The sequence below is a fragment of the Excalfactoria chinensis genome, chromosome 2, assembly GCF_039878825.1.
Source record: "Excalfactoria chinensis isolate bCotChi1 chromosome 2, bCotChi1.hap2, whole genome shotgun sequence".
NCBI lineage: Eukaryota > Metazoa > Chordata > Aves > Galliformes > Phasianidae > Excalfactoria > Excalfactoria chinensis.
The window spans coordinates 17,070,269-17,090,977 of NC_092826.1; the positions used below are offsets into that span (position 1 = coordinate 17,070,269).

At 38.0% G+C, this 20,709-nt stretch overlaps 1 protein-coding gene across 2 annotated transcripts; it reads left to right on the forward strand.

The window, feature by feature from the left end:
- The first annotated feature begins 624 nt into the window (after positions 1-624).
- EIF3E (eukaryotic translation initiation factor 3 subunit E) lies at positions 625-20,460 on the forward strand. Of its 2 annotated transcripts, XM_072330402.1 has the most exons (14): positions 625-777; positions 2,371-2,485; positions 3,534-3,584; positions 4,390-4,507; positions 7,489-7,531; positions 7,946-8,050; positions 9,256-9,381; positions 10,520-10,644; positions 11,382-11,508; positions 12,818-12,919; positions 13,761-13,870; positions 19,373-19,475; positions 19,691-19,825; positions 20,299-20,460. In XM_072330402.1, the coding sequence occupies exons 1-14, from the start codon at positions 688-690 to the stop codon at positions 20,335-20,337; spliced, it is 1,389 nt and encodes a 462-aa protein (XP_072186503.1). In that variant the 5' UTR covers positions 625-687; the 3' UTR covers positions 20,338-20,460. The 2 variants fall into 2 exon arrangements, with proteins under 2 accessions (XP_072186503.1, XP_072186504.1); XM_072330403.1 differs by lacking the exon at positions 3,534-3,584.
- Positions 20,461-20,709: the final 249 nt, after the last annotated feature.

The following is a 20,709-nucleotide window of genomic DNA, read 5'->3' on the forward strand; positions in this document are numbered from 1 at the left end:
AGTACCTCTGTTCAGCTTGTTCAATATTTGGATATAAGATGTGTTAATGTAGTAATAAAAGAACAGATGATTAGAAAAAATGAAGAAGCGAGTCAAGCCACTCAAAGACCAAGCAGGTAAGTCACAAATCCAGCTGATCTACTGGGTTTCATTTCTGATTGTTGGAAAACGCTCATTTTCAGACAGTTTGAGCCTGAAAACTTTATAAGCACAGCACACCTTCTATACCACTTGGAGTGTGACTGAGTTTACATCTTGGCAAACTTACTGCTCTCCTGACTACATGCAGCATCCAACTTACCAGCCTCTTCAGGAGGCTCACAGGCCCCACAGTCACCACTAACACTGCGGTCCTACAACTAGTACTCACACAAGCTCCAGGCTACCTGAGGTTTGGGACTGGAAGCTCCCACACCCCAGCACACCCCCCGCGTCCACACAGTGAGCTCAAAGATCCCGCTGCTACACCGCTACCATCCGCACCACACAGCAACCCCTCAACCCTCGCAACAGAGAACAGCAAAACCTCCTTTCTGCGCATGCGCCGGATGGACCATTTCCCTGTCACGGCCGGCGGAGCCGCGCAGGCGCAATCCCCGCGCAGGCGCACAGCCTTTAAGAGAGGCGGTCACCGCCCGCTTCCCCGCGTGCCGCCGTTCGCCCCGCCTCTTTCCTTCCCGCACCAAGATGGCGGAGTACGACCTGACCACGAAGATCGCGCACTTCTTGGACCGGCACCTGGTCTTCCCGCTGCTGGAGTTCCTCTCTGTCAAGGAGGTACGCACATGCCCTAAGGGTGAGGGAGCCGGCTCTGGAGCTGTGGAGCGGACGAGCGACAGGGAATGGTATTGGTGCCCGTCCCGGCTGTCTCCGGTGCCTCTACCTCGTCCGGGCCCTGTGGGCGCGGCCTGGTCCTGCGCCGGCTCCGGGTGTGCGCGGCGTGGGGAGGAAGTAGGGGGGAGGGCGGGAGCTGCCCCTCTCTGCCGCCGTTCGCTCTCCGTCGGCCCTCGGTGGTGCGGGCCGCCCCGCCTGACACGCGTCTCCACCGCGGCTGTCAGCGGCGCTGGGCCGTGGGGCCCTCGGCGTGGGCGGCGTTACTTACCAACCTCACTGCTAAAACGCTGCCGCTGTTGGTTCTCTTTTCGTGCTTAGACCAAGTGCAGGACACATCTTGTCCTGTCCCTCGTTGTTTTCGTATATATAAAGCTGGATCCCTGTGTGAAACTTGACTGTGCCAGAGGTGCTTCAAGCTGAACTTGTATCAATCAAAATTACCTAAAGTACTTAGCTCGCCTATTTAAAAAGGAGGCAAAATGTACAAGGCTGCCCAGCTTTGGATTTTGAAGTGTTTGCTATTTTAGGTTTCAGAAATAAGCCTGACAAGCTTGCATGCGTTGGGTCAACCCGTCCTGCCAATTTATTTCATCTAGTGTGTGGATTTGGGTTGGTAACAGTCATCTTCAGGGTGTTTTTTTATGTTTTGGCATTTGTGAACTACTTCAGGTTAAGCAGAGCCATTCTTATAGTGTGTTATCTTGTTATTCTGTTCCAAGTTGAATTAAACTTTCTCAAGTTTTATGTATGGGATATCATGATGGGATGAGTTGTAACATTGCCTTTGTACAGATGCATGTTTGAGTTTTCTGGTATATCCTCACCTGAATCTTAAAGGTCTAACATTCATAATGCACAGCTCAATTGTTACAAGCACCTTTAAGAAGTAACTAAACAGACATAAAGAAAATGAACCAACTACACGAGCTCAATGAAGCTTGCCTAAGCTGTAGACATTTTTAGATTATGGTGTGCTGCAACTCAAGTTTGATCTTGAGCATCTTTTCTGAGATTAACCTTGAGTAACATGAGTCTGTGCTACTCAGAATGCAGTTCTGTGCTGAGTATTCACTGAGCTTTCCCTCAGAGTTGTGCTTCCTTAAGTTCTGGAGCCAGAATAGTCTTTAATTTGTTGGTTTGTTTGTTTCTAGTCTTGATCATATTTTTCGTGTTGGTGTCTCTCCCCTTTCTGCATGAGTAAATCATTATTTGCTTTGGCCCTCAAAGTAACTCATTTACTTTCATTAGGAATGATCACCTACAAAAAGGTGACATGTCTTCCAACTATTCTTTTGAAGTTCCTGCATTCATAAATAGCAGGAAATTAGCACTGTCTTACTGGGACTAGAAAAACAGAGACATGTATGGTAACCATGCCAGTTGACAGAGCAGTCAGACATCTTGAAAAGCTGTGAGGTTGGCATTTAAAATAACTTAATTCATAAATTGAACTGTAATAATAAAGGTAATTGAATAATATGAATTGGGAAGTGTTTAGCAGTATTCAAAGAAATTTGTTAATGATTTCTGTTTCAGATATACAATGAGAAAGAACTACTTCAAGGAAAACTGGATCTCCTTAGTGATACCAACATGGTGGATTTTGCTATGGATGTGTACAAAAATCTTTATTCTGATGAAATTCCACATGGTAAGTTGCTCAGTTAATAAAGAAGTGTGTATGTGTAGTAATAGCTGGTAGTACTTCTAATGTGACACTCAAACTTCAGTACTGTTTTCCTTTGGCATTAAGGAAAGACTGCATAATACCAGAAGATTACCTACTCCTGGTCTTAATCATGTGTGTCTACAGATAAATGCTGCTTCTCTAGGAGGAGAAAGTCCAAATTAAACCATTGTAGACATATGAAATCTAAGGCTTAATGTTCTGTCACAAGGAAAAGTATCTTCTGCATTATTTTAAAAAATTTAAAAAGAAAATGTGTCTTCCTGCATGGAACCTTGGGGAGGAGTAAAATAAGATAACTAACTTTTAGCTTACATTATTCTTGCTCATTTTTCCTTTATTTCTTTTCTTTCATTGTATCGTTATTGTGGGTTTTTATAATTCTTGCTGCTGTTTTCTGAATATACACTATGCCCTGTTTACACATTTTATTTCATCTTAAGGAGTTGTTCACCTTTTTCCAAACTGTAGTGGATTTACAGCTTGCCTTGTCTGCAGCTTAGAAGGAAGAGATTCAGGTGTTTTTGCTTATTTGGGTACAGGTTCCAGCTGTTTTGCCTCTGAGCCTTATTAATTCCATATTCTTTAAACTGCGAGTCTGTACTCGCAGCCCCTTTTGAAATAAACAGAATTGTTAAGACTTACAGATGTTGGATTGAATGTTTTGATCAGATGTTTCATTAGCTATCATTTGTAGGTGTATATGCAATGCTGGATTGGGCTGATAGTGCTGGTTATGAGAGGTTTTCACTTCTCTCATTCAAGGAACAGTTACAATAGCTTCACCTTCCAGTTTTTGTTGGGTACAAACATCAGGTCATTTCAGGGCTGTTAAAAGACCTTCCTGAAGCAAAAGTTCACTAATGCTAGTATCCTTAGAGATGACTTGCCTTCCACAGTCACCTTATGATTATGCAGCCAGGAAATGTCACAGGGGAAAGAAAAACATTTGTTAGTAAGTTAACTGAATGTTTTTGTTTTTTTTATCTGTTTCTCCTTTAAAAATCTCAAGATTCTTCTGAAGTTGGTGATAATTACTCCTTATTGGAATACTTCCTGTCAGGCAAGTCACTCTTAGGTTTAGGTTGGGTCACTATAATGGTGTTATCCACCTCGAATATCCTCTACAAAAGAAATCACAAAAGAAAAGTCTAGTAGACTCACTGTAATGCTTTGTTCCCTGGTGTGTGACCCTCTCCAGTGACTTCCTGGGTTCTGTTATCTCCTGTGATTTGGTCTTGGGTTGTCTTTCTCAGATCCATACGTTTCTTGACTTGTATTTCCAGCTCTGAGGTGTTATTTTCTTTTTTTTTTTTTAAGCACATGGGATGAACTTTTAAGTGTTTGTTTTATTGCACTTGAAAGGCTTGGGTGGCTGCTCTGTTTATTAATTTCTCATAAAGGGTTCTGAGTACGCACTTGCGTAACGTTGTTGGATATACTAAGAGTGTACTTTTAGAACCTGGTTGGTTAGAGGAAAATCTAAGTAGTATCATAGCTAAGGTTTTTTACTTTTTTTTTTCCCCAGTTTTATTTGGATTTATCCAAGTTACCTTAAAAAGGTGCTTCTCCTTTAGTGGAAGCCTGGACATACCTTAGCTTGAGTCAAGGCTATTTTAGATACCTGGTCTTGGTTGGTTTGATTAGAACTGTACGTGGTATGAAAGACACCATATGGTAGAGACTTCATTTTAAGCTAATGAGTTCTTGAGTACCTCTGTTTTTGTGACTTCCTTGAAAGGACAAGCTAGATAGGAATTGCAAGAAAGCCTATTTAAACATGCTGTCAGCACCATGTGATTACAGGTTAGTTTCAGCAAAAGCTGAATCTTTATGTGGGATGTTTATTTTATAATTATTTCTTTTAGCTTTGCGTGAGAAGAGAACAACAGTTGTTGCACAGCTGAAACAGCTTCAAGCTGAAACTGAACCTATTGTCAAGATGTTTGAGGATCCAGAGACAACAAGGCAAATGCAGTCTACTAGGTAAGTTTTAATCTATTTTTCTCATGAGGGCTTGATGGTATCTCTTACATGTTGATGGTAGGGATGTTGTCTGTGTAGCAACTGCAAGGAAAGGTGTTTTTACTTCTGTTGGTGTGAGTAGTGTTTGTGATGAGCCGATTGGAGTTGCTATATGCAGTTTACTCTCCTTATTGCTTTTACCTGTTGTACAAAAATAATCTTCTCAACTAATGTTCAGCTGAATCAAGTATGGACAAGTGCCAGGTATTATTCAGTATGGCCTGGGTTTTTTGGAGGTGAAATATAGTTTGAAAAAACTCAAATTCCTCTTTCATAGTAGATCAGCTATTCTCTTTTGTTTATCTGCCTTCCACAAAAAGGCTGTAGAATGCTGTCTTTCCTATTTTGAGAGTTATATTTTAATATATATTTCATATATGTATACATTAATATATGAACATATTTCTGGTGTTGTAGTGTATGTTTCTTTCAGGCATAATTGTCCTTGCATTCTCTCCATTCCCTGCCTTGGACAGGCCAACTTGATGTGAGATTGTGCTAGGAATGTCCAATTTCTTAATTGCTTCTGAGAACAGTAAAAGTAGAATGAGTGTCTAAGCACTGCCTCTAAGGACTATGAGTTTTATGGTTGAAGCTTAAGTAATCCCTGTGGGAAAGGATTCAGCTGTTGTAGTTGAGAAAGTAACTGTGTGATTTTAACGGAAAGGTGGGTGGTATTTGCTTAGTGGAAGTTACTGCTGGCTGTCCTTATTGTGTTAGAGCCATTGTTATTACTGTTGTGTGTCTAACCCTTGTGTGGAAAGCTCATCAGATCCTTCACTGAGTTTGCTCTAAGATTTGATTAGCATACCGCATTAGATGGGGCATCTAAGATTCAACTTGAATTTGGTGGTGAAGCCAGTGCTTAGATTCGTTGTTAGTGAGCTGAGTGCATCTCTTGGCATGGAAGATTGTGTTGATTCTGGAATCTTCTTAGAAAAACATGAAAAGTGCAACCTGAAATTTTCCTGAGTAGTCTTCCCAAAGAAAACAGTTACCTGAAATAACTGAGTATAAAACTTAAGTGCAGACTACCATCTTTTTGCTCCTATTGTCATTCTCACCCAACTTGCTGTAAAGTCTAGTCATCCTTTTGGCCCATGCAGGTGAACAGTGTGCATTTTCTCTACTCAGCACGTTTCCAGGATTTTAATCTGATTTAATCTATATTGGTGCAGAAGTGGATGAGATGCAATGCATTGGGTCTCAGTGCACACATGAAACAGGATTCATTTAAAAATAATGAAGTTGGTTAGCTTTCCAGTACTTCAGGGAAAAGCTTCTATTTCTCTCCTGTGATACAGTCAGAAAGTACTTAAGCTTCTGCTGACAAAAGTGTTGTTGGGATAAGTAAACTCTACCTGATTTCTGTGGATATGCATGTCAGAATAGTTTCTGCTACTCATGATTACGAGCTTTCTGATGAAAATTCTGGTCCAGATCATTGGCTGTAGTAGGTTTGATTGGACTGCAAAGTGTCTGTCTGAAGACCACTATTAAATTCTGTACAGATAAGTGTCAACTTCCGATTCCTTGGTTTCTGTGAATTCCTATTGGTGACTTGTGTTAAACTCAGAGCTTCGGATCTCAGCTTTTGAATCAGAACAATTCCCAGACTGTAGTGTCCCGAACAGCAATGGTGAAAATTGATGTGTAAAAAAGGCTTTAAAATGTGGGATGTTCTGCGTTTATATATTTTGTGTAGCTGCTGGAGAAAGACATGAGCTTTACAAGTTTTAGAGAAATAGTCAATATCCCTCATGCTTGCAGAATCTTCCACTGGAAGAAACTGATGAGGTTCTTTCATTGCTTGTGCAAGCCATGCTGAGGACTGCAATTCTTAGCTTATAAAAAAGGTATTAGTTTCATGAAATATGATGTAACTGTGTTTATTAGATGCTAGTTATGTGGCTATTCAGAAGAACGGGACTTGAGTCTTTGTGTCTGTCCTGCACCATTGAAATATGAGCTCTCAGAAGAAATAAAGTAGAGGGTACCTACAGTTATGGAGGAAACTGAAAGAGAGAAAATGCAACATTCTTGCAGTACTTTGATTATATAAACCACCTTTAGCAATACAGAAGAGTTAAATATATTGCCAACTAGAAACTATGTGTATGAATTCAGTATTGGTGCTTGTTGCCAGGTAATTGCAGTACATCACCAGATGAAAAGTAGGCATGCTAAAGTTTCACTCTAAGAGCTGATCCTTTGCAAATACTAGATGAGAAAGCTATTAATAAAATGAACTGCTTAACAATATCACAGGTGTCTAAAATCCAGTGGTCACTAATTAAAAAAAACTGGTTGTAGGTAAACCTGTTCTTGTATGCAGGAGGCTTGAACTTCCATCATAATAACAGTGGTTGTTTTTATTATGTATGCTAAATAAAAAGAGGTTCAGAAATGTGGTTGTACATAGATGTTTATATTTGTGCATTTGGTAAGTTCTAAATTTCTCCTGCAGATGACTCTGTCTGTGCTACAGGTTTGCTTACTTGTTTCGCAGTGTTAACGGTGGGAGAATTCCTTTCTAACTGTTTGACTTGCTTTTTTCCCCCCTTGTCTCTTATTAAACTTCTAACTGCTTGGCTACAGTATTTGCTATGGGATTAGAACAGGAGTGAGAAGAGCTCTAAATTAGAATTGAATTTTCATAGTGAAAGTTGAGAATGCTGTCAAATTGAAAATAAGTACTACTTCTTGATCGTAGTTGATTTTGCTGGTAGTGCTCATTTTAAACTGTGTTAATTTTAACACATGATAAAGCTTTCATAATGCTAGAAAGAGTTGCTTCGCTACTATTGCAGTTACATTTGTCCAGTCTCTAGAGAAGTATCATTCTAAATTAACACTAAGTAGTTCTAAAGGTTGAAGGCTGGTGTGCGTGGTGGCAATCAGTTTGTTTTGTGAAAACATCAGTTTTTATCTTTTTGTTTTAGGGATGGTCGAATGCTGTTTGACTACTTAGCTGAGAAACATGGTGTAAGTGATCTAATTGCTATATCTGTTGGAATTCAGTTCTAAACATCTCCACTCCACTTCCCCCACAGCCAACAACTGAATATCTATATACTGGTGATTTGGCCTGTCTTGTTTGACTGTAGCTTGTGGAATACTTCAGTAATAGAAATTCTACCTGTCTGAATGTCTTTGAGTGCATACATTTGTAACTAGCATGTCCCTTATTTGGTGGAGTTCCAAGTGCTTTTCCCCCAGCACGATCACTAATTCAGTGATGGTGGATTAAAGTAGTTTTGCCTAGTACCTCCTGTTTACAATAACTTTCAAAGACAGTAAGGGTTACTATTGAAGGTTTTCCAAGGCTACTATTAAAAGGGGCTTGTAAAAACCTTTCTTTTTCCTAGCAAGGAAAACATTTTATTTATTTCTTTTCAGTTTAGGCAGGAGTACCTAGATACACTCTACAGGTATGCGAAATTCCAGTATGAATGCGGCAATTACTCTGGAGCTGCAGAATACCTGTACTTCTTCAGGGTTCTGGTAAGTTCTAGGTGTGTCGTCTGAATTGTTTACTCGGAGAGTGGTGAGGCACTGGTACTGTTTGTCCTGAGAATGGGGGATGCTTCATCATTGGAGAGGCTTTAAAGGCCAGTTTGGATGGGGCCCTGGGCAGCCTGATCTGGTGGGTGGTAACTTTGCTAATGGCAGCAGAGTTGGAGCTGGGTGGGCTTTAAGATTGCTTTGAACCCATGCCATTCTGTGATTTAATGAAAATTATCCTACACTTTGTGAAATGTTGCTAGAGTAAGTAGCAAAAACTTTTAAAATTGATTGTAAACCATAAAGTAACTTTGAAATTAGGTCTTAATGAATATGTAGTTGAGAGTGACAGTGAATTGAATTATTCATCTAAATGTTGACAGTAAGGCTGAACTGTTCTGTATGATTTTGTCGTGTATTTTTCATGGGCTGAGTGAGGAAGTAGGTTAGTTACTGAAGATTTGTGGGCAGATATCCTTAATTCTTAGTGCTTTATTTCTAGGTTTAGCATTATTCTCTTATGTCAAATAATTTTGAAACGGCTGCTGTTTTTGTGATGCTAATAGTTTTCAGAGTTAGTAAAAAAGGTACATTAAAAGGAGTTTTTTCTAAGTTTTGTGATGACAGCCTATGAAGAAACTATTGTAACTGGTCTGTGAGTAGAATTTGACACTGAATGACCTAGCATAACCCAGTCCTGTATAAATCTAACAGCTTCACCTCAGAACTACCCTTCTAGGAAACAGACTTGTTACTGCAAAGTTAGAGTTGGTCTGGACATTTCTGTCAGAAGCATGTTTGTTGCAGCATTAGCAGAAAGAGCTTAAGAGTATTAGTTCTTATGACAGCAGGTAATCAGATCATAAGTTCTTTAGGAACCGGCTTTCTAAGGGGTTTGTTCCAATGGTTCAGAAGTGTTCTTGCATGATATGAAAAACCTGGAACTGTCATCTGATGCTCAGCCATTTAATTATTAATTTTTGTTGAACTGTAGCAGCAGGGAGCTTTGTCTTTCAGGATTTTTTTAGCTTCTACTCTAGAAGTTTTCTGTTGTTTTTATTTATGTATGTAAATTGCTGTAAGAAATATATCAAAGAGAATCATGAGTTTTTTGACGTTCTTTAAGAAAAATATTTTTGGTAATATTTTTCTCTTTTCAGAAGTTAATAATAAAAAAGCGTATAACTCTGCTGTTGTTAAAATAGGTTCCAGCAACTGACAGAAATGCTTTGAGTTCACTGTGGGGGAAACTGGCATCTGAAATTCTCATGCAGAATTGGGATGCAGCCATGGAAGATCTCACAAGATTGAAGGAGACAATAGATAATAATGTAAGTACAATCTTGGTCGTGTTAGTGAGGTGAGAGGTTAGAGTTTATTAGTTTTCAAATTTTGTTATGAATTACTTGGAATCTCATTAAGAGCTGTTTGCCATGCTTCATTAGAGACAGTTGTGCATTCCTTGAATGATTGTGAGAAAGCAAAAGGATGCTGAAAAGTTGAAGGGATATGAGAGTTTTCTTTTTAAATGACTTGTTTTTCTTTTATCACTTCAGGAAAAAAAAGAGAACTTTCAAGGTATTTCCAGTAAGCCAAACCTGCTTCAAGGATGTATTTGAGAGCATGGTGTCTTTATAAGAAACTGCTACTTAAATTTCAGGGAGTAAAACTGTTCCTTTAATGTGAGGAAGTAGGTTTATGCATCTAAACTATACTCTGCCTTAAGGAAAACAATATTTTAATAAAAAATACAGGGAAACTTTTTACTGGAAACAGGCTTCTTTAGCTTTCTTACCATGTGGCAGTGAGAGTTTAGGTGAGCACCATGAACATGAAGTGAAAGAATGGGACTGCGATACTAATTTAAAGCAGATGACATGATTAAGAACTTATCTTCCTATCTGCTTGTTGGGCTTCACTGACCACATATAAAATAACTTGGTATTTTATTCTTCTAAACCAGAATCTCAATAGGAGCTTTGATATTTTCTCCTCCTCCCCAGAATTGGTCTTTATCTTGTGTGGCAGATGGACCTATATGGCTGTAATATACTCTGAAATTTGGTTTGGTTGTGAAACTCCCATGGCTTTTTGGGTAGAATTGTAGTAGTTAGCTGTCATGGTTCCACGAGTGATTATTATTATATAAATTCGTTCACAACATATAGCTGTTAAATTTGGAGCAAGTCCAGCAACGTATAGAGCTGAATCCTTGTTTGTGCTGTATCAGTTGGTTTAAATGAAGGTTATGTTCCTATTTTGTGGTGCTTCATCACTGGAAAAAGCCTGTGGCAAGCATTCTTGTGATGCTTTAGAAAAGAGGATAAACTAAAATGGTAGTAGAGCCCTGGAAACACCTCAGGATCAAAAAGGGAAGTAGTAACTTTATATTAGTAAGGTGATCTTTTAGGAATTGGAGTCTTAGTACCTCTGCTTAAACCACTGTTGTATTTTGTTTTTTCTTTTCAGTCAGTCAGCTCTCCACTGCAGTCTCTTCAGCAAAGAACATGGCTCATCCACTGGTCTTTATTTGTGTTCTTTAATCATCCTAAAGGGAGAGACAATATCATTGATCTCTTTCTCTATCAACCACAGTAAGTTGTGCTGTACTGTTATTGCTGGGATTTTTGATTCACTAAAGAAAGATGACTATGCAATCTTATCCAACATTTGGAGTCCACAGCCTGAAGCTGTCTCAGAAGTTGTAATAATGCTTGCTTTTTGTTTTCCAAGCCCTTTTTTTTTTATTTGGGGGGGGTGGGGGGAGGAAGCGGGGAGGTGTATCTTTTGTTCTTTTTCAGGGAGCCCAGTAGTAGAACTGTAAGATCTGGCACTTTTTTTTTTCCTGGTGTTCCAGGAATGGAATAACTATTTGTGCTAGATACCAGATTCCTGCTGCACCTTTTTGGGTGGTAGGGAAAGATGAAGCCCCTTAGACTTAATGCAGCTGATGTAGTTAAGATGCCTTTGAAAATAATTTTTGAGGAAAATCTAAGGAAAAAAAAAAAGCCAAATGAAACACTACTGTTATTTGCAAGAACTGAATTGTATCTATGTGATACCTACAACAGGTTAATGCTGAGAAATTATCAGTAGTATATGGGCTGTTCTTCTGCAGTGCTAACCACTCTTTCTTCACTACCCAGTGCACTGCTGTCTTGTCTCTCTTCCTCTGCCCCCTGCTAAAGATCACCAGAGTGTTAACAAATGTAAATCATTCTTTATTTGATTAAATGCACACTGCTAGCATATAGCGTAAAAAATTTGAGCTGTCTATCACAAATGAGATTTTGATGGAAAACCATATCTGAACTTTGTGATTTTTCTTGAGGTATCTCAATGCAATTCAGACAATGTGCCCTCATATCCTCCGATATCTCACTACTGCGGTCATAACAAACAAGGATGTTCGGAAGCGGAGACAAGTGCTGAAGGACCTAGTCAAGGTTATTCAGCAGGTAAGAACTGAAATATCTAGTAGTTTCTATTCCTTTTCACTGAGATTGTATAACTTCTAATGTGCTTGTTTTGGGACTACTCACACATTTAGTGCTGTTTTTTTCCCTCTTATTGACATAATTCAATGAGAAGTAGAATGTGCACCATTAAGTTTTGCTTTCTTTCTCCCTTGTAAGACTAAGTGCAGAGAATCAGCAAGATGCTCAAAATGGTTTTGAATCATAGTCTAGCTGTTTTTTTTTTCAGCCATCACTACAAGGAATTGCTTTATACAAAAGATACTGCTTGCATTTCAGAACTGATCTGTGTATACTGATTTATGTTCAAATTTGCATACCCTTCTTAAATGCTTCTGTTCTCACAGATACAGAATCATAGAATTACCCAGGTTGGAAAAGACCTTGAAGATCATCAAGTCCAACCTGAGCCTAACCAGTACCCTAACTCTAAAAACCCTCTGCTAAATCATATCCCTGAGCACCACATCCAAATGGCTCTTAAACACATCCAGGGATGGCAATACAACCACCTCCCTGGGGAGCCTATTCCAGTACTTAACTACCCTTTCTGTAAAGAAGTTCTTCCTAATATCCAACCTAAGCTTGCCTTGGCGCCACTTGAGACACATATGAGTGGTTGTAGAATCTTAGTGGAGTAAGAAAAGGAGAAAGCTGCTTCGTAGGGATCAAGGGGTTTATTGCAAAGACTTCAGTCTGAAATAGCATGCAATTTGTGTATAAGTAGTCAACCTTTAAACACTAAAAGTTCAGCTGTCATAAAATATATGTTAGAGACATGCCAGGAGGTGTTGTAGATGTATCTTACTATATACACATCTGTGAGTGTTAATTGTTGTTTCTACCTTATGATTAAGTTGAGTGACTTGTGTAATATCAAAACGGAGTGCTTTGTATCAGGGGAGTAGCACTGTATGTATAAGCTTTGCCTTGTTTGTGTATATCAAACGATAACTTACTTTCAAGTACCAGGTATTTGGACTAGTTCTTGAAATTGGAATTCAGAAAGAATATCTGTTCTTACCATATGTTAGAGAAAAAAAGCACGAAAGTGCTTGTTAGAAAATGAGTAAGAGTCATGGACACTCTTAATCTGAAGGTTGCAGTGCTAGGAGTGAAAGTGCATTTGTGGTTATTTTGTGAGCTTTTAAACAAAAATAAGAAAATTATGTGGCTCTTATAAGAGAAATATGTAGACACTTTTCCAGTATCTAACTGTTTGAACAGTGTGCAAGTTCAGGTGAACTTGTTGCAGTGATTCCTGATAGTGTTGTGTTTTTTGTTTTGACAGGAGTCCTACACATACAGGGACCCTATCACAGAATTTGTGGAATGCCTGTATGTTAATTTTGATTTTGATGGTGCACAGAAGAAGCTGAGGGAGTGCGAAACAGTAAGCACTAGAATTCTATTTTATTCTTATTTTTACAGATCTCTATAAAATTCTTGAGCCAGCTTGAAGTGGAACTCAAATTCCACTGCCAGTGTTTTTGTTAGCCTTAAGATTATATTTAGTCAGCTTCTTGAACAAAAAGTGAAGAAGTGATTGTGCTTCTGGCTGAGCTTCAGCTTCTCAGTGTTAGCTTGAAGAAAAGGGTGGCTTTACCTTCTGTTCTGAGTTTTGCACTCTGGGATGGTGACATTGAAAAACATTGTGAAATTGGGATAGGTAAGTGTATGTTCTTGTAAAATGAGTATAGTTAAAGATAAGCAGTGCTTGGGCTGACTAGTGTAAAAGTTAATGCTTCTCACAGCTGCAAACCATTGCCAGTTCTTCATCTCAGTTTTGACTCTTTTCACTGTTACTGGTTACCTTATTAGATAAAGTTAGTAATTCTATTCACTCTTAAGGGCTGGTGGTCCTTTAATCTGAACTTAACGTACATGGTTGTACTGCTTATAAAGCTGGCTTGGACTGATAAGACAATGAGAAAAGACTCAGAGTAAGAAAAGAGTAGTTGCGTTTTATGCATTACTGTGGGGGGTGTCTTCAGTGTAGGTCTGAGAGACCATGTTCTTTTTGAGTCTAACCTCAGTTATCAGGTTAGCATATAATGTTAATTTAGCAATCTGCAGATCTATGAGAAGTCATTTTAAATGCAGGCTTTTTGTCCATCATGGATTATACTGAGAACAGTTTCTAATAGATTGTGCATTCCATCTATAAGCAGAGTGATGGGAAAAACCTCTTTCCATGCTTGCTTTCAGTGTTCTTCTTCTCATTACACTTGCAGGTGCTTGTGAATGATTTCTTCTTAGTTGCATGCCTTGAGGACTTCATTGAGAATGCTCGTCTCTTTATATTTGAGACTTTCTGTCGCATCCATCAGTGTATCAGCATTGGGTAAGATAACTTTATGACTGTACAGAAAAATCAATTGCAAGTTAGACTGCATAAACTTTTGTAGTAAAAATGGTCAATCATCAGATATAATGATTTTTCATTAACTTAAGTCCTAGTTAGGTTGTTGTCTTTCTAGATTTATAGCTCTAAAGTTATTTTAATTACAGCAGTCATATTTTAAAGCTATGTAATTTTAAGGAAACATAACACAGCTTGTCTTTATCCTCCTCCCTTCCCCACCCAAAGTGTTCATTTCTGCACACATTGATACAGAATGATAGTATTAAGTAAATTGTAGGAATATGGTAACTGTTTACTTAGACATATAATTGGTTGACATATGTCTTAACTGTATGTGTCTTGAAAGTGATTGGAGTTTTATTGCTTTGTTTAATCTTGTTTCCTGTGCACTACTGGGATGATCCAGCTATAAGGCAATGATATTCTTATTAGCAAAGATGTCTGCTACTTACTTGAATTAATATTCTAAAAGCAGGCTTTTCAGTGGGACGGGTTCCAGTACCTTTGTTATAGAAGCAAGCCGGAAAATTGTGTTACATATGTTTGAGATCCCATTATGGTTGGTGTTTGCCTCCATTCTCTGTAGGTCCATGTCCCTTAAAAGTCTCTAGAGAATACTGGGAAGGTCTCCCAAACAGCAGGAACCAGAGCTGGTAAATCATATTCAGTGGAATTTCGCTTTGGACACCCACTAGTAAAAAGTGTGTGTGTCTGGCTCTCTGAGGAAGCAGTACAATACTTCTTGATTTTAAAAAGAGAAGGATTTGACTGAAAACCCTTCTCAAATTCTGCAAATTTATTGAGAGGATGACTTTTTCATAAGTATTTCTAGTAGGATAAGTACAAAAGATTGCTTTCATAGTGTAGCTGGAAAAGGATAGTTTTTCGTTAGGTGCTTAAAGTAATTGAGTTCAATACAAAGGTTGGTAGACAGTGAGAACGTGTTTGTTTTTTTTTTTTGAAAACTTAATGTAGTGTGTTTTTAAACTTACTTAAAAGGTAGTAAACTGAACTGAATGATGTGATCAGAACTTTTTTTGTATTTATGTTCATTTTCGTAAGGAGGCTAATGATTGAATCGAAGTACTATGTGTTTAGGGGTGATGGGACTTTGAGATAAGTATTTTGGAAGAATATCTATGTAAACTAATCTCTGTAAGGGTTGAGTTTCTGGAGCGTAGAATCACCAAGGTTGGAAAAGACCTAAAAGATCATTCAGTTCAACCGTTCTCCTATTACCAATAGCTCCCACTAAACCATGTCCCTCAACACAACATCCAGTCTTTCCTTGAACACCCCCAGGGTCAGTGACTCCACCACCTCCCTGGGCAGTCCATTCCGGTGCCTGACCACCCTTTCTGAGAAGTAGTACTTCCTAATGTCCAACTTGAATCTCCCCTACTGTAGCTTGAAACCATTCCCTCTGGTACTAAAACTACATGGGGTAATGATGTCGTCTGCAAATGATTCTTTGTACTGCAAAGGCGCAAGTTCTTAATGAAGTTAGATGTTTACGAAGAAAAGCTTAAACTAAAGGCTAAATTTCCTTCTTAGAAGTTTATTAGACATCAGACCATGGAAGAAGCGATGAGTAGAGAGCCTAGAAGATGCATTTGAATGCATTGCAGTTGTCTCTCTTGAAAGAAATCAGATGATTAATCATTAAAGCTTGCTATTTTTGCTTCAAGTTATATGATATGTTATCCTTTATAAAGCATTTATTGCTTTATGGTTCATAGAGTTTTGTACCACAAATGAGAAAATATTTTAGTTTGTTCTCGTTGTGTGGTTTGGAAATAAAGGTTGCAGAATCTTTATTTCATAATTGCAGTGATGTGTTCTGAGGGAAGTGATAAACTGTGTTAGATGTGGACATTGCTGACACATTTCTGGTGATTCCATGTGGAATCAATTGTCACTAAGGAGATTCTAAACAGTATGACCTAGTGAAAACAGTGGTGGACTCAAGCCTTAAACTTCTGCAGGAGTTGTAACAATTATTTGATTTGGGCTTCAGTGGGGTGTATAAGTATTTCTTGGTGTATTCTAGGCTTCATTTAAAGGAATTGGCCTGTCAAAATACGTTTATTAAAGTGTGGCTGAGCAGAATTCTTCTATTTCTCTCTCCATGAGCAATTTCACCTGCTATTCCTGAAGCTGAAAACTAATTGGTTTTATCACAGTGCCTTGATGAGGAATTACTTAAGTATTCAGAAAAAAAAAAAAAAACAAAACTTATAAGGAACAGCAGATTTCTACTCCTTATTTCTATTTAATATAAAATAGGTGGTGTAATTGATTTTTTTCTAACTACATCTGTTAGGCAGCTGATATTTTTTTCCAGAGGGCATAGTTTCCTTATCAGTTGCAATTGTAAATTTATCAGTGCTAAATCATTCTGTAATTAGTTTACTGTTTAAAATATCATGTTTAGCAGGAGATAATAGATTAAATTATTTCAAGATGTGGTTTGATGAGTTTGATATGCCTGTGTTTAATTGAAGAGCTGAGTATGCTTTATTTCTCTGCTGTATCTTTTCAGTGCACAGAACACAACAGGTCTGTTTATATGTGAGACTGTGTGTAAGTTCAGTAACCTTTCTGTTTATGCAGATGAAAACTTTATATAACAGTTCTTCCAGCATGAATCAGATAAGTGAGACTCCCTATGAGACAAAGGGGTGGAAATAATCTAGAGAGCATTTTTTACACATGTAGCATGATATGGTAGACAGGAGTACTGTATACATGCATATTTAATAATGCATGGTAGAAGAATGGTATTTGTAACATAGTTATAGTTAGGATAAGTCCTCAGTGTGCTTAGTTTGGAAGGATTGAAAATGCTTTCTGGCTGTGTTACTTTGCCAGATCAGTATCTTCTCAGCGCTGTACATCCAGGCACTTTAAGTTGGTGGTAGCTGCTTCAGTCTGGCCTGTCAGAGGACTCTAAGCTGGAGCCTAATTGTTGCAAATGCTGAAATTGGTTCATCTTCAGCCTGAAAGGTCTGATAAAGTCTTAGGGTTTTCTAATGCTGATAATAATACTTAATTTCACTGAAAGTTGTTCTGTTATTGATTATTTTATAATAAAAGTCTTAAGGCAATTTAAATTTTGAAGTTCAGATAAGTTTTCTTATATCCCTCTTTGCCCTCTGTCACTTCCATTACATAACTTTGAAGATTCCAAGTGCATGTTGGAGGAAGAAAATACCTGGACAGAAGTTGTACAGAGGTGTGCTATATACTTGTCTATATATTTTTTTAACATACAAGCTCAGATTTTTCAGAAATAGGCTTGTTGTGTAAAATACAGACATGGATAAGGCAATTCACAGCTCTTACTGGTCTCTTCACGACTAGTAGTAAGTGAATGTAGGGGATATATATTCCTTCTGAAAAGACATCTTGAGGGTTGAAAAACTTCCCAGGGCTGTACTTATTTTAGCAAATAGTGGGTGTAAGATGATTGGGTCTACAGAGAAAAATGTGTTGCTCAGGAATGTGCTGGCATCCATGTTCCATGTGTTCTGCTTAAAATGAGTTAAAATTTGAGTAAACTAGGCTTAAACCCATCATAGTAGTTAAAACACACTTTATTCCTTGGGTGCATCTTAACTGTTCTGGAATAACTCTTCCTTCTATGCCTATGCTGCACCTACACCCAGTCCAGCGCAGAGGTACTGTAAGTAAAAGAAAAAAGCAAAATCTGGGTGCTGTGGCTTAGAAGTGACTACTGGAAGTCAGTTGGTACAAGTCTGTGCATCCAGTTACAACTCAGAGCAGGAGCCATCTCCTTTTATGCTACCCAAGTCCTTGCCTAGTTGATTCTTGATTGTCTCCAAAGTTGTAGTGTCCATAGCTAAATTACAAAGGTAGGTAACTCAGTCCATGAAGTAGTGGCGATGGCCACTTCATGTTGTCATCTGGAGGAGTTATTAGTAGGATTCTAATAAAATACCTCTAACAGAAATGAGAATTCCCCTGGCTTTATACTCTTCTCATGTTCTTTCAGTTTAGAGTCAAATGCTTAATATCACAAATTCAAAGACTTTAAAAAGAAAAAAAAAAGTAGCTTCTTCCTGCTGAAATTTCAATATAGTTTCAATACAGTTGCTGCTTAAATACTGATAATTCCACACAAATTTTACATCTGCAATGAACGTCACCTGTTCTCTTGCTTTGTCTGCCATAACTCTCAGTAGTTTTGAAGTGTTCCACAGATTAAAAATTCAGATGAAATAGTAGCAGCTGTTTTTGGATTTTACTTTCCTTTTCTTTGTGAAATTCCAGGTACCTTATTGTGTGTTTGTTATTTCACTGATCGAGGTCAGTGTTAAAGTTACTTAGATTTTTCTCCTTGCCTCATTTCATATTCATCTGTGACAGAAATGAAATTGGAAGGAAGTTAAGAGATAAGAGCATGCAAAAGGGGAGATCATACAAAGAAGACTCAATAGGTAGTCTAGCTACATGGACTGACTCATAATTGATAGAGCAATAATTAGGATAAAATGAAAATTGCTTTTGGGTTCAGAAAAATGTTTAAACAAGATCCCGTAAACTGGTGAGAAATTGACCTCTTGTGCAACTCCAGCGTAACTAGCTGGGTTTTGGTGATCTCTGAAGCCCTTACCTCATGTTTGTCAACGCAGTCTGGAAGCTGATGGAAGAATAAGCATTACAAATAAACTCTAGGAGCCAAATGCCAGCAGGAAGCTGAAGGAGTTGGCTGCAAAGCCACAGGAAACACCATCAGAGGGAATTATTTCTGAATAAGAGTGCCTCTTTCATTATGCATTTTCCTTTCTCTGTTCTCCTCCTCTCCTAGTTATCTTTGAAATTGCAGGATACTGGAGTGTATCTACATTGAATGCGTGATGAATATGTTGAATCTTCTGAACCAGGCTGGGTGTTTTTGTGGCACTTGTTTCTGGAACTTCAGAGTGAGGTTCATTGGTAGTTGTGTAACAGTCTAACAGCTTTACTAGACTACTTACTCTTGAAATGTGACTGCTATCTGGGTTTAAAGAGGAGTAAAAGGAATTCAGTTTTTCCCTTATAGTAATAGCTGCTGTTTTATGTTGTGGTGAGACTACTTAACAGAAATCTTTCCAAGGAATTTTCATGTAGGCAAGATTTAACAGGAATATATGAAGATATAAGTGTTAGATAAGATATGCAGTAAGTGTGTACTTCAAGAAATGAATTCCTTATTCATAAAATCCCAAACAGTGACAGGGTTTTTCCTCTTCAAGGAGGTGAAAAATGCAAGGGGGGGGAATAAGGGTTGTATGTAAGCTTTAAAATTATTTCAACAGGAGGAAAGTAGGCTTCCCAATTACATGAAAATATTGAAGACGAGCCTTGTGCTGTACCAGGTTTTGTATATTGGTTTAATGCATATTCTACAGGCTCTTGAGTATATTTATAAATGTGAGAGGTCATATTTCATCTTTTGATAAGCCTGTTATCTCCTAGTATGTTGGCAGATAAACTAAATATGACTCCCGAGGAAGCAGAAAGATGGATTGTCAATCTAATCCGAAATGCACGATTAGATGCCAAGCTGGATTCAAAGCTGGTAAGACTACATGCATGGATCCAAGTGATTCTTACCTGGAAGTAGTGCATTCCAGTTTGTTTTCCTTTGCCCACAAATCGTACTGAGCTTTGCTACTGTGTTTTCTCTTTGTGTGAGAGAAAACTTTTGTAGAAGCTCTGAAAGCTGAGCATTAAAATAAAGGCTTGTATACGCTGAGTGACTGTTCAATTTCCTTTATCTTTATTGTGTTTTAGGGCCACGTAGTTATGGGCAACAATGCAGTGTCACCTTATCAGCAAGTGATCGAGAAGACCAAAAGCCTGTCTTTTCGTAGTCAAATGTTGGCTATGAACATTGAGAAGAAATTGAATCAGAGTGGTAGATCAGAGGTTAGTATTAGTTGTATTTTTTTTTTTTTCTTCTTGAATGTGAATGATGTTACAATTATACTTTAACCTGTTCCTTTGTTTCTCAGGCATACTTAATTCTAGCTCTGGTGTCAGTGAAACTGGCAAATGTTTATTTCTTACAGTGGTTCTTGTTTTCTTCTCATGTTCCTTCTCACTATAAAACAGAAAAAAGAATGAATGCCTAATTATTTGTTTCAGTCATTTGATTATGCTTCCTTTAAATGGTCCATCTCACCATCACCTTTTGAGGATGTGATGTATATGAAAATAGCTAATACCTTTTCTGAGTGACAGTGTTGAAGGCTCGGGACTAGAAAATATGCTGGTCAGCCACCAGTGAAAATAGGGAAGTTGGCGAGTTGATTCTATTAGATGGAAATTCTGTGAAACTTCATAGAAGAAGAAATGAGTATCATGTATTTTTGACTGTTGCTTATTTTATTTGTTTTTAGGCACCTAACTGGGCTACTCAAGACTCTGGATTCTATTGACATAATTCTGTAGCGGGGAAGTTATCAATTTTCATTTGACTAAAAAGCACATGATAAGTATGTCACTTTCAGAATGCAATTGTTTCATCTTAAAATTATTTGAATAAAATTGGCTACTTTTAACTACCTGTGTTATCTCTTAATTTGTGTGGATTGATGCTTTAATTATATTGTACTGGGGCTTGTTAGTATAATAGTATTCGGGAGCATTTTACATCACAGTTTTAGGGACTTTAAATGTCACTTCTATTTGTACTTGCCTTGTACCAAGGGATGTTAGTGCTTTTAGAGCCATTTGTGTTTATAAGCAGGGAATTTTACACACAGCTATTCTCTTCTGTGAAAATTCTATTTTTAGGTAAATAGAAAGGA